The sequence below is a fragment of the Cyprinodon variegatus genome, unplaced genomic scaffold (genome assembly GCF_000732505.1).
Source record: "Cyprinodon variegatus isolate N-32 unplaced genomic scaffold, C_variegatus-1.0 Scaffold73, whole genome shotgun sequence".
In the NCBI taxonomy this organism is placed as follows: Eukaryota; Metazoa; Chordata; class Actinopteri; order Cyprinodontiformes; family Cyprinodontidae; genus Cyprinodon; species Cyprinodon variegatus.
This window is the reverse complement of record NW_015150526.1, coordinates 450336-463474: the sequence shown is the minus strand read 5'-3', so window position 1 is coordinate 463474 and position 13139 is coordinate 450336. Positions and strand designations below refer to the sequence as shown.

The window sequence follows — 13139 nt, the reverse complement described above, 5'->3', positions numbered from 1 at the left end:
TATCATGAATTTATATACGGATATATACCGCTATATGTAAATTTTTTGTTTTTTCATTCTTTGTTTCATTGCAGCCATTTGTTAAAATGAAAAACAATTATTTTATTTCTCAGTAATGTACACTTAACACTACATTTCGACAGAAAAAAATAAAATGTAGAGATTTTTGCAAATTTATTAAAAAAAGAGAAACTGAAATATCGAATGGTAATAAGTATTCAGACCCTTTGCTGTGACACTCACATTTATCTTGCAAGCTTTCCATTTCTTCTAATCCTCCTTGAGATTATTCTGCTCCTTCTTTGGATTCCAGCTTGTTTAATTAAAGTGATTGGACTTAATTAGGAAAGGCACATATCTGTCTATGTAAGACCTTACAGCTCACAGTGCACGTCAGAGCAAATGAGAATCTTGAGGTCAAAGGAACTGCCCAAGGAGCTCAGAGACAGAATTGTGGCAAGGCACATATCCGGCCAAGGTTACAAAATAATTTCTGCAGCACTCAAGGTTCATAAGAGCACAGTGGCCTCCATTATCCTTAAATGGAAGAAGTTTGGGACAACCAGAACTCTTCCTAGACCTGGCCGTCCAGCCAAACTGAGCAATCATGGTAGAAGAGCCTTGGTGAGAGAGGTAAAGAAGAACCCAAATATCCCTGTGACTGAGGTCCAGAGATGTAGTAGGGAGATGGGAGAAAGTTCCACAAAGTTAACTATCACTGCAGCCCTCTACCAGTTGGGGCTTTATGGCAGAGTGGCCCGACGGAAGCCTCTCCTCAGTGCAAGACATATGAAAGCCTGCATAGAGTTTGCCAAAAAACACATGAAGGACTCCCAGACTATGAGAAAGAAAATTCTCTGGTCTGATGAGACCAAGGTTGAACTTTTTGGCACTAATTCTAAGTGGTATGTAGAAAACCGGGCACTGTTCATCACCTGCCCAATACAACCCCAACAGTGAAACATGGTGGTGGTAACATCATGCTATAGGGGTGTTTTTCAGTTGCAGGGAGAGACTGACTGGTTGCAATTGATGGAGAGATGAATGCGGCCAAGTACAGAGATATCCTAGAAGCAAAGCACTTCCAGACTGTGCAGGACCACAGACTGGACCGAAGGTTCACCTTCACCAACAAGACAATAACCCAAAGCACACAGCTAAAATAACAAAGGAGTTGCTTGGGAACAACTCTGTGACCATTCTTGACTGGCCAGGTCTGGTAGCTTAAAGGGGTTCTTCTCAGTATCTTAACTGTCCCTTAAATGGATATTTCAGACTGAGATCTCTGATGTTTCTCCAGATATCTGTTGGAGCCACTTCTCCTCTGTAGGGCTTACTGCCCTCAGTGCTGCCATGACCCCATGTTCAGTTGCCCTCACCTTCCAGGTTCTCTCTAGCTCTCCTCTGAAACCTTTGCATTTCTCCGATTTCTCATGTTCAGTTTTCCTGATGGTTAAATGATTAGGGATGGCCGCATCAATCACTACAGCTATATAGTATATATCTATATATACCATAACACTGGAAAACCGACCCTTTTTATCAGTTAGATTTATTATGCTTTATTAAAAGCTAAACACTTTTTTAATGTTCTATTTATATTTTCTGTTTGGTTTATCTATTGGAAGGTTGAATAAGTAACATTTCAGGTAGAAATCTTTGTGATATGATTCACACACACCCAGCTGACCAAATGTTTACCCCGTAGACCACTCTGTTCATTCCGAGGTGTTTTTTTGGAGGGCTGGCTCTGCACATTTGCACAGTGTGTGGACTGTCCTGACAGTCCAATGCACACCTAGTCCCACCTCTTCTCTCACCCCCTTAGCTCAGGACCTTTCTCTCTTTATGGTCCTTCTGTAGTTCTAACGTGGGTCAGCTACTTGTTCAAAGTCCCTGCTTGAGACATTTTGGAGATATTTATCCTTCAAAGCCGCCATGGGTCACAGCAGCATCTGCAGGGTTGTCCTGCTTCTCTTTAGTGTCCTGTTAGCCCTTGCACACACAGGTAAAGCTGATTTTCTTCATAGTTTCATATTTACTTCTTCAGGAACAATGAGTTTAGAACTGTACCTAAATTCATAGAATTCAACTTTTTCAGTCTTGAATTTCCCCAAATACTGGGTTTTAACAATGTTCTCTCAAACTATAGGTAATTTGATAGCCTTTTTAGTTCAGTTATTATTTCTAAGGTGTGTGAGTTTGTGCCATTTCTGAATTACGCACATCTTTTCATGTCGTCAGAAGTAAATTGAGCAGTTGTTAAAGCTGTGAAAGCTCCTCTATGACAGTTAGGATGACTCACATGCTTTCATGATATCTGATGTTGGTATGAAATAAGAAAAAATAAACTTCCCCTTTTCCTTAACCTGAGCAGAAGTGATTCAGTCTGGCACTGCTTGATATTTTTTGCTATTTTACAGTGTGGGGGACATTTTAACTTGACATCTATGTGTTCGCATAGAACAGCGGACATATATAAATATATATGTTCATTTATCTTTTTTTGAGGTTTTCTTTTGTGGTATCTCTATTGTAGCCTTTTAAAAGCACAGCAGACTGAATCTTAGTCCCAGCGGTCAGTGTGGTGTTTAAGAGGCCAAGGAGGGTATTTTTCTCTTTGCTTAATGTATCTATAGAGAAAACTCTACCAAAATATCTGCTGTGATGAGTAGAATCAGTAAAACCAACCAAAAACAAAAGAGTTTCTGTTTAGTCTTTTCACGTGAATTTGTTGTGAGTGACAGGGATGTCATGTGGATAGTGGCTTTTATCCAGTAATGCCACACGATTTGACCACAATACAGTGTGACTTGCTGCCTCATCTGTTGGTTCAGCATTAGGAAAGAAACTGACACTAATACTGCAATAAAAGGGTAGGCAATTTCCCAAGCTTTATGTTTTGTTTTTGTTTTTTACTTTTTTATTCATATCTCACAAAAAAATAACATTTTGTAAAAAGAAAAACAAAAAAACAATCAATCAAACATTTTATTATGGAAAATCTTAGGACTACATGTGGTAGGTATAGAAGGATGAAGCGAGGACACAGACAGTAATGCCAGCTCTATATTTGGATGCATCATTTCTACCTCTGAGGCTCTGCAAGGTTACTTTTCACACACAGTTGTCTGGACTCCCGGTCATCTCTCTGGTTGGTGTGAAATCCTTATGCTGATCCCTGAGTTAGCAACAAATGGTTTTCTGTGTTTCTAATGTCTGAAAGGTTCCTTCTGTATCCTCCAAGCTGTAATGAGTAATAATCCTTGATTTGTGTGATGTGACAGATGAGGGCCTGCAGAGATCCGAAGAACATGTACCGTGCATTAACATGAAACTATAGCAATGCTAAGAGGTTAGAAGACAGAATAGGCATCCGATCAGAAGAATGATGGTGATATTATCAACTTTTTCCATCTGCAAAATCGACAGCACTGCCAGATCAGTGTTTCATGTGCCATTTTTGCGTATCTCCAAGAGCAAGATACTCATCTCTAAATCGTCTAAACATTTACTTCGTGAATGTGTGGGTGTAAAAAAAAAAAAAAGCGCTGTCGGTGTTACATTTAACCGCTGGCAAATCTGAATTTTGCTGAGATTAGAAAAAACTGTGCTGTACGGTAACAGAGTAGAGTCCTTAAGCAGTAAGCATAACGTTACTAATTTGTTTAAAAGCAAACAATTTGAATTATTACTTTTAATTTCTAAACAATTTTCTAAAACTAAAAAGCAAGTTTAACAAACTAAAATCTTAGTCAACATTTAGCAACTAATTATCTTCTATTTCACTTACTTTTAAAAAGAAGTAATGTTTGGTGGGATAGGAAGCGTATATAGCAAGAATATACCCTAAAGCAACAAATATACAGCTTAACAGCTTAAGATGTGTATTAAAATCATAGCTGCACTAATGTTCTAGTTTATAGTCAGATAATAACTGAATAAATACATTTTGCATGTGTAAAAAAGAATTTCTTTTTAGTTTCCATCAGTTACATTGCAAACCAATATCAGTACAAAAATACCATAAATGTATAAAAAAAAAATTAAGTAATCAAAGACTACTCGAACATTTTTGTCAATAAAGAACAAACTAGATATGGAGCAGCTGAATGTCACTTTAAGAGGAGAAGCTAAGTTAGCAACAGAAATAAACGTGTGCACCATATCCAAATAGAGTAAACGAACACCTAATCAGATTTAGTCAAACTTCTGCTTCCATATAAATTACAGCCAGTTAGCTTCATATACAAAGTAGCTGATTGATAAATTGATTTAAAGCGAACTTTTGCCATTATCCCTCATCTCTAAATGATTAAAAGGCCTATGGTGAAAGGCAATGGCACATTTTTACATAGATTCATAAAGATCACAAAGAAATGGTTGAGCTACTAAAATTAAAAGGCAATTTTAAGTTCAGCAAAAAATAACAAAATTGTACTTTAATTACAATAGACAAAATAAATTATTAGCTCACTACAGCCCATAAAAATTTAGCTCTATATTAATTTATAAATAGACGAGGATTTGTTAAACCTTTTCAAAAACAAAATAAAACTGATTGATTAAATCAAAGCTCTTTTTTTTCTAGCAAGACTCTAAGGTTGTTGAATGTGATAAAGTGACTTTTCTAACAGTTTGATAATCTTCCACAGTTACAAACATAATGGTCATGTGAGAGAATGAGACATTGTCTATCATCTGTTCAATTTAATTCAGTTTATATATATTGCACCACTTCACTATATATATATATTTAAGGTAATTTATGAAGGGAATTCAATCAAATCATACAAATTGTGAAATTACTGATTACATCAAGTCATTGACTTTGCAGGATTCACTCAACCCAAATGAGTGTCATTAGATAGGTTAATTCAACATTCAGATGTGTAAATAAAGAAAAATTGATTAAATTAATATTTCCAACATGAAATAATAAAGTAAACCTCTCATGGCAAGAGACACCCAGGAAGTACAAAAAGTATCATGTCATTGGTTTCTTTCACATTTTCATTCAATCACAGTGCTCAGAACTACAGCCATTTTAACACACAGGGTCTATTTAATAAACAAGTTTGTTTGACTTTGACAAGTTTTGCTTTGCCTGCTTTCGGCCTGTCCGGCCGTTACTGGTTGAAGCCTGTTGGTCTGCTTGGCCGCACAAGCTGCCTTTTGTGTCATCAGCTGAAGGCCTCATTGATGGCTATGCTGGCCACGAGCCTGGGCCTCCAGACCTGAAGCCAGCACCGGGACAGGAGGCTGCTCACAGTCAACAAGGCAGCATCAAAACACGCACATCAAACACTGGAGTTACGAATATTAGCAGATACCGCATCTGACATCTTATTACACTTCTTCATGATCAAGCCTCCACTCACTCTATTTTCTAATTTTGTATATGACTAGAAGACTGCTGATTAGGTTAGAGAGAGAGAGAGGCCTAACAGTAAATACCAAGTGTTAAATATGCTGCATGTAAAAATATTTTGATTATGGTTGTGCTGGAATGCAAGTAGTCAAGAACTGGGTGAGTAAATTGCTTAGTGTCTAAATGGGTGGGCCTCCTGAAGAGTTTATATATGTTTTCCCTTGAATTTTCAAAGCAAAGCTATTCTGAAGTTCATCCACAGCAACTAACTTTTCCACAAGCTGCACCCTAAATGTTGACTTCGGACAAATAAAAATGTGTCTCAGAGAAACAGCTTCTGTCTGTCCAGCTGTATTGTGAAAAGCCGCACGCTGGAAGAGGAGGATTGGCAGCCGAGGCCGAATTTGGATTGGTAGATAAAAAAATAAAAAAAAAGAACAGAGGAGGAAACACGGTTAAACATATTCCCAGTCACCAACGGTCTGTGTTTGTTGTTTGCTCTTACATTTTGTGGACCCTAAATCTTAGAGCGAAAAAAAAAAAATCCTTAGACAACCTGTTAGTCAAACTGAGAAACTGTCCATCTGTTACAAAGGCATCTTTATACTCAGACCTGACCTGGAGACAGAACAGAGACTGTTTAGAGAATTACAGACTAGTGCTGCTGTGAGCGCTCAAAGTCTCCAAAGCAGAGAAGTACGTCCATTAGCATTAGGATTTACCTCATTCTCAGTTCTTCAAGTAGTCAAAGAAGCTTGGTTATTTGTTTCTTTCTCTTCTGTGCAGAGACACTGTTGGCTGCTTCCAGTAGAGACCAGCAGGATGCCATGTCTGGAGATCCTCCCACTGAAGTTACAACTAAAAACCCTTTCCTGGACATCTCAGCACATACCTACAGCTTTGAGTTTGAGGATTCCACACATCCACCGATCCTGGACGAGGACGAAGGTTAAACCATAACCAGACTTTTATTTTGTTGATCCAGCATATAAAACAGCCTTTAATGCTCTACAGTATATACTGTAAAAAAAAAAATTAATCCATACATTTCTTAAACATTTTACTTGACCTCTGTATTCAACCCATCCCCGTGGGGCGCCCAGGGAGCAGTGTGGGGTTAAGGGTCTTTGCTCAGGAACCCAGAGTGGCAGTCTGTGGGAGTGGGGCTTGAACTCAGAACCTCAGGATTCCAAGCTCTATGCCCTAAACACTAGGCCGCTATTAATCCTTCTTTTCCCTTTAAGTCGCACCTAAATGAGACAGGTTGTCACACATTCTGTAGTAGAAATATCCTGACTATTTACAAAATCTATATTTTGATTCATGATATAGTTTATTATCAGAAAACAGCTGTGTAAACCAACCTCGCCTATCAAAACCTAACTTATGATTGTATCACCATTTGCTGCAACAACTGCCAAAAGACATTTGCAGTTATTTGCAATGAGCCTTTTACATCTCTGTGGAGAAATAGTCTTATTGATTTAGCTGACTGTTAATAGGTAAGTTATTAAAGTGCTGAGTAGTTTTACATTAGGCACATTTTACCAAATGCCCTGCCCTCATTTAAGTGTAATTTTTTGTTAAATGTGTCATGGCTTTGAGGTGTTTCTTTTTTGGTCAGCGGTAGTTGTCACCTTGAAACTCTCCCATGAATGCCGTGTTGCCCAGTCTCTACTCTGATCTTTGTGACCCTAAACAAAGCTGCAGAACACTTTTACTCTCCTGGTAAAGTTCATCTATGCTGCTTCTTTTTCTCCCTTTGCAAACCGCAGAAATGGTTCAAACACATTTTTGTAAATCCAATTTAAAAATGTCCAGACTTACTGATGTCACTGAGGTTGTTTCCTATTTTTTCAGAAACTTTGTTAAATCCAGCCAGACATGTTCTTTCTCATTATTATTCATGCCTAGCAGTAATCAGGTCTTGTTTTAGCCAGTAAAACTAAACTAGCTCTTGGTTTTGAAAACCTTTTCCTTTTATAACTAACCTCATCATTTAAACGTTTTTACTTTGGTTAAATTTATCTAGTATTAGACAGTGATGATTTCCTAAAATGCAACCTTTTTAAGAAGTTTTAAAAACAAACTGTTTATGGATCAGTATGTCAAAAATATAACAGGAAGAAGTAGTCTGTGTGTGAAAGACAGAAAAAACATAAATGAATAAACATGACCATTGTGTTGTTATTAAAAAAAAAAGTATTCCTTTATATATATTCTTTTATTATATATATAAAAATAGCTGTTTATATTAACTGTAACACTTAAGTAAAAGAGAAAAAATATGGCAATGTTTGTAAAACAATCTAAAGTTAATTTGTGTGTTTTCTAGGTGTTCTGGGAGCGGGGGCCATAACAGCCATAGTTATTGCAGTGTTCCTGGGAGCATCGGTCCTCCTCGCCCTTATCGTCATCACCATCAGGAAGTTCACAGCCTCCTAGAGAGAAAAACATCTCCCTTTTTGTATGCATGGATGTATCTTTGTGTGTATCTGTGTTTTTTTTTAGTTGTGTGAGAGTTTGAGTTTCTGCCTTTTGTCTTTCACATCAAACCCTCAGCTCGCCCCCTCGTATTTCGTTTTGAGATGAGATGTTTGTGCCACAGAAGAAATGGCAGGTCCCTTCAAAAAAAAAACAAAAAAACATTGACAGTTCCGCTCAATGTGGAAAAATAACAAAAACTGGCTGGCTTTTCCAGTGCTTTTCCCCAAATCATCTTTTTTTGCTCATTCTTGGAGTGTTGTTTTTATGTTATCATGGATGGATGGATGGATGGACGGACATATCATATATTACTTATTCTCACATACCTTTTTTCTTACTGTTGAGTCTCAAGTTCTATGTATTTCTTTTTGGTTCCAGAAAACCTTAACAAGGAAAGGAGTTTAGTTTTTATTATAACTTCTGCAAGAATTTAAAGGGTCAAAATAGAGGAGAACATAACTATAAAGTGTTTAGGACATAGAAATAGTTGCTAAGTGAGGTGAATGATATGCTATAATTTTAAAACCCCCTCCCAAACGCACACACACACATTCTTTCCTGAGATAAAGAATTTTGTCTATTTGCTTGAGTTTTTAGCTTAACATGTCACCTGCCTAATTTCTATTGAATAATAGACAATTAAAGTTAAAAGTGTTGAATATTGAAAATTTTTGGTCTTGTTTTTTTACATGTAAAACTGTGAGTGAACATCAGTTATTATTTTTGGTACATCAATGGATGATTCCTATATGTGTTTATTACATTTTAAAAACAGCTTGCAATATTTCTTTCTCTTAGACACTGAGACAATTCATTACTCTATTGATCACCATGGCAGTTATTCAGGTGATATAGCATCACAAAGACAAGACAATTATTGTTAAAGTAATAAGATATTTTAGAAATAGAACAGAAAAAAAACAACATTATAATCAACAGTGGTACATATCCTCTAAACAGACATAGACAAATGAAGATGATAATAGTGAAAAAAGTAGCACCAGCTGTAGTACAAAGTGCTGCAACTATAGGAGTTCATTATCAGTATAATAATGACAATGATAATTAAGTATTTCTAATCAATTACTATGTGTTTCAAATGCACTTTATACAAAATAAAGTGTAGATGGATGATGTAAAGAGTATTTAAAGATATTAATTAACATGCAGTATGCAAAGTAATGTTAAAACATGAACTGTTTTCAAAAAGCTTTGTTTTTTTATTACTGGCCATGGAAATAATTTTATTACATCTGTTCAGTGTGTTATATATAAAACATTTAATGTTTAAAATATTAAATGTTTCCAATTTATGTCCAGTTATGCAGAATTATTTACAACCCATTGTATTCAGTAATATACAGTCCATATTTGATTGTATTTTCCAAATTAAATGGGTGTAGAAATCTTCAAATCTCAAGCTATCGATCTTACATAAAAGTGTTTAAAATAATCTGCTTTTAGAGTCAAGGCTTGAGTTAATCATTCTGGACTCTTTACAGTACCTTTTATAGAACAGCAGATGGCAGTTAACGTATCAGACTCACCTCAGTTCACAGAAGTTTCCTGACATCCTTTGAAGTGAAAGTAGTAATCAGAAAGCTTCACCCTCAGTGAGTCTGTCCAAGCATATAGCATTCCTCTGTGAGGTGACTTTGGTAAGCTCAAACCTCCATCTTCCAGCGACAGAAAAAAGACCACACAGAAATTCTCACACTTACAATTCAGTCAAGTCATTTCATCACATGAAACCAGGAAACCATCAAACATAATCACTGTCAAAAATCTGCTTCTGCAGCTTCCCACAGTCAGTTATAACTAAGCGCTCACTCATTCCCTTTGATATGGGAAGATAAAATGTCAGCACCCCTACCTGTTCAAGAATCACAGTTTGGTCTTTTTAGTCCTGAATTACTCATTTCTGTAAAAAGATTAAGATGAAATCAAAAAAAGTGAAGAAAGATTGCATAAACCACTAAAGAGATATTTCAAGTCACACCTTTAAGAATAAAATGTCTCAGTATTAAAAGGACTAAATAATCACCTGGAAATTTCAGTTTGAGGAAACAAAAAACAAATACATAAACAGTCAGAGGAAGCCGGTGGCATTTACTGGCACTGATGTTCCCTGAATTTCATATCTCAATTTTTTTTTTTCTCGTATTGTGCTGTTGTATTTTAGGTAACGACAGTCTCCTTGAGCCTTTATAGTCAGGTGATCACTCCCTTAGTTTAATGTGGCCTGCAATGCTTCACAATCAATGTGTTGGTTGAAGATAAGTGTTGGTGGTCAGGTGGAAATTTGTGGTTTTCACTGGAAAGTGTTGGCTGAATGTTCCTGAACGCTGTGGAAACCAATGAAAAAGCATATCAACAAAAAAAAAAATATGGTATGAAAATGAATAAGAAGCTTCACAGGCAGATTAATAATATGACACCCATTGTAAAAATGTTGTCCCACAGAGTGAAATAGCTCAACAACATCGATTTTGAAATAGCTTCAAACAAAGTAAGGTAGAAACATCGTTAAAGTCTGAGAAAGATCTCCTTCCTCCACCTTTGCTTTTATTTTGCCACTTTGCAAGTGACCATTTACATTGGGAACTCATACCATGGCAGTTTAAGACTTGCTGAACAAGTTCAGCTGAAAAAAAAAACACATCTAAGCAAACACATGTGTGGCATGACGCAGGAAGTGGTGATGAAACAACAAGAGGCAGAAAAGCAGAAGCTGTCTGGCACTGTAGAGACACACAGAAAGAAACGGCATAATTCCTTTGCGACAATGATGAGGTAAGAACAAGACTGGATTTAAATTTTCACCTGTTCAGGTTACATTATAAAACAAAGCAATTGTAAATCTTCATGCATTGATGTCAAATGCTTACCTGTTAGATTGGTTTGTTAAGGTGTACGAAAGGGTGTCCTTATTAATTCAACTGAATTCTAATGCAAAAGACTTAACTTGGCAAGAAGAATTTGTCCTGCAATCCTTTCACGTCTTAGAATTGATTCTTTTGCTAGTCTGCTCCTGCATAGATACCTACTGGTAGTTTCTAAGTTTAAGAGTTCAAGCTGCAAGGAAATTTTTAACCACATAGCTATTTGTTATATTTAGACCTCTGTATTTCCTCCTTAAATAAAAAATAACTTTAGATTTTGTGTGGCCTTTGCCGCCATAGTTGGACCACACTAAGGTAGAGTCTAAGGAAAGTAGTCCTGGTAGTAGCTGCTCTCAATGAAACCTCCATTTAAAAACAAAATAATCCGTATTCTGCAGATGCTAAACACTATCTAGGTGATTTCCATCACAAATTACAACATATATCAGTCTGTATCTCTGTACCCTTAAATCAGATTAACATCACCAGTCTAGATGAAGAAGACGAGCGGTTGTATGTAAGGAGTTCCCATGCTACATTGTCTAGTTTTTACAGTGGGGACGAAAAAACGAGCCCGCAGCTCGCATACCCACACATCTGAGAAGTTTCAGTTGCCTCAGTGCCTTGCTTTATGTTTAATGTTCAGTGTGGGAACTAAAAGTAATGACAGGAAAGACACAATCATTTCACACAATGAAATGTTTTCTTTGAAATATTTGGCATGGCTGATGAAATCGGATCAAATCTGTTTCTCTACAGCAACAACAGCACAAACTCCTGTTCAACTGAAAATGTTGACAAAATGATGCAATATGTAGAGCTGATCATCTACATTCCTATATTCTGCATTGGGATAGTTTTAAATCTGACGGCTCTGATGGCGTTTTGCTTGTGCCTCCGAAAGTGGACTGAGACAACCATCTTCATGACTAGCTTGGCTCTAATGGACCTCCTCCTTCTCTTACCTCTACCCTTCAAAATGCACGCTGCAAATTACAAGTGGTCGGGCGGATCCCAGATGTTCTGTTCCTTTCTGGAAAACCTTTTTTTTTTTGGCATATATGGCAGCATCTACATGATTATGTGCATAGCAATTGATAGGTGGCTGGCAATATGTTATCCATTCAAAGCCAAGCAGCTGCGCTCCCCCAGAGCAGCTTTCTTAGCCTCCCTGGGGATCTGGATTCTGACTTCTTCTGCAGTCTTTCCGGTCACCTACAACTTAAGGGAGAATTATACAGAGGACTTCCACTGCTTCCACAGGTTTTCAGAGAAAGGCTGGAGTCCAGTGGTGATCATTTGCTTGCAGGTGTTTGGTTTTCTGGGGCCTGCGCTCGTGGTGGTTAGCTGTTCGGTTCATACCATCTGCGTTCTTCAGGAGTCTGGCCAACGTAGCCCAAAAAGCCAGGCCTGCATCAAGATCATCTACAGCAGCCTGGGGGCCTTCTTGGTGCCGTTCACGCCGAGCCATCTGGCCATCTTCCTGCAGTTTCTGGTGAGACACACTGCTCATACGGAGATAAGAAGATATAGAAACTTAGGAACAAACAAAGAAATAAAAATAAACTAAAACAATTTTAAGAAATAAGGTCTTTAGATAAATACATGTAAATCAATTTAAATTAACATAAACAGATGATGATTTAAAGATCAAACAATACTGGATAGATTCAGCTGAATTAGTTTTTTGCTTAAAGGTTATTTCAAGATGACTATTTATCTAATTAAACATAATGACATAATGAGAATCTTCTGGACGTGAAATTCTTTTTCTCACACCCTTATTTCTTTATGACAAACCAGTGGACTTGCAGCTTTACTCTACTACACACTATTGCAATGACTCAGAGTCTCTGGTGTATTCTTCAGTTTTGTTCCCACAGACACAAAATAATTCATGTACATAACATTCAAAACATATGTATATCTCACAACTTTATGTTTGGTTTTAAGATCACACTAACTTTTATAACAAAGCATATAAATAACTTGTCTAACTGTGTGTACTGTTTGCTGATGTTAGATTATTGTTAAAATCATTATATGCATCTGCAAGTGGTGAATATATACAGATGAAATATTTTTGCAATTGCTTGTTTGAAAAAAAATTTCTCAGGGTCATCTGAGAGAAACTTAATATACACTCTAAAATATATAATTGATAAACTTTATTGATCTCACAGTGGAGAAATGTCCTTGTTACATCGGCTCAATAGTCAAAAAGAAGAAAGGAGGAAAGGTGCATGGGGTATATATAAAGTATATACACTGCATCCTTATATATCAGCTGAAGTCTCTTATTTAACAGAATTATTACACGATGTGTATTTATATATATAGGTATTTATATACACATATATATATATATATATATATATATATATATATATATATATATA

General features: G+C 36.6%; 2 protein-coding genes across 2 annotated transcripts in view; both read left to right on the top strand.

Moving 5' to 3' along the window:
• The first annotated feature begins 1843 nt into the window (after nt 1-1843).
• LOC107083339 (chromosome unknown open reading frame, human C2orf82) lies at nt 1844-8017 on the top strand. Its single transcript, XM_015372478.1, has 3 exons — nt 1844-2008; nt 6158-6319; nt 7707-8017. The coding sequence occupies exons 1-3, from the start codon at nt 1939-1941 to the stop codon at nt 7814-7816; spliced, it is 342 nt and encodes a 113-aa protein (XP_015227964.1). The 5' UTR covers nt 1844-1938; the 3' UTR covers nt 7817-8017.
• A 2452-nt stretch (nt 8018-10469) lies between these two features.
• Nucleotides 10470-13139, top strand: part of LOC107083357 (G-protein coupled receptor 55-like) — a 4410-nt gene continuing 1740 nt past the window's right edge. Inside the window, exons 1-2 of the mRNA XM_015372501.1 lie at nt 10470-10651; nt 11500-12235. Coding sequence (XP_015227987.1) covers nt 10533-10651; nt 11500-12235 — 855 coding nt within the window. The 5' untranslated portion in view covers nt 10470-10532. The remainder of the gene's footprint in view (nt 10652-11499; nt 12236-13139) is intronic.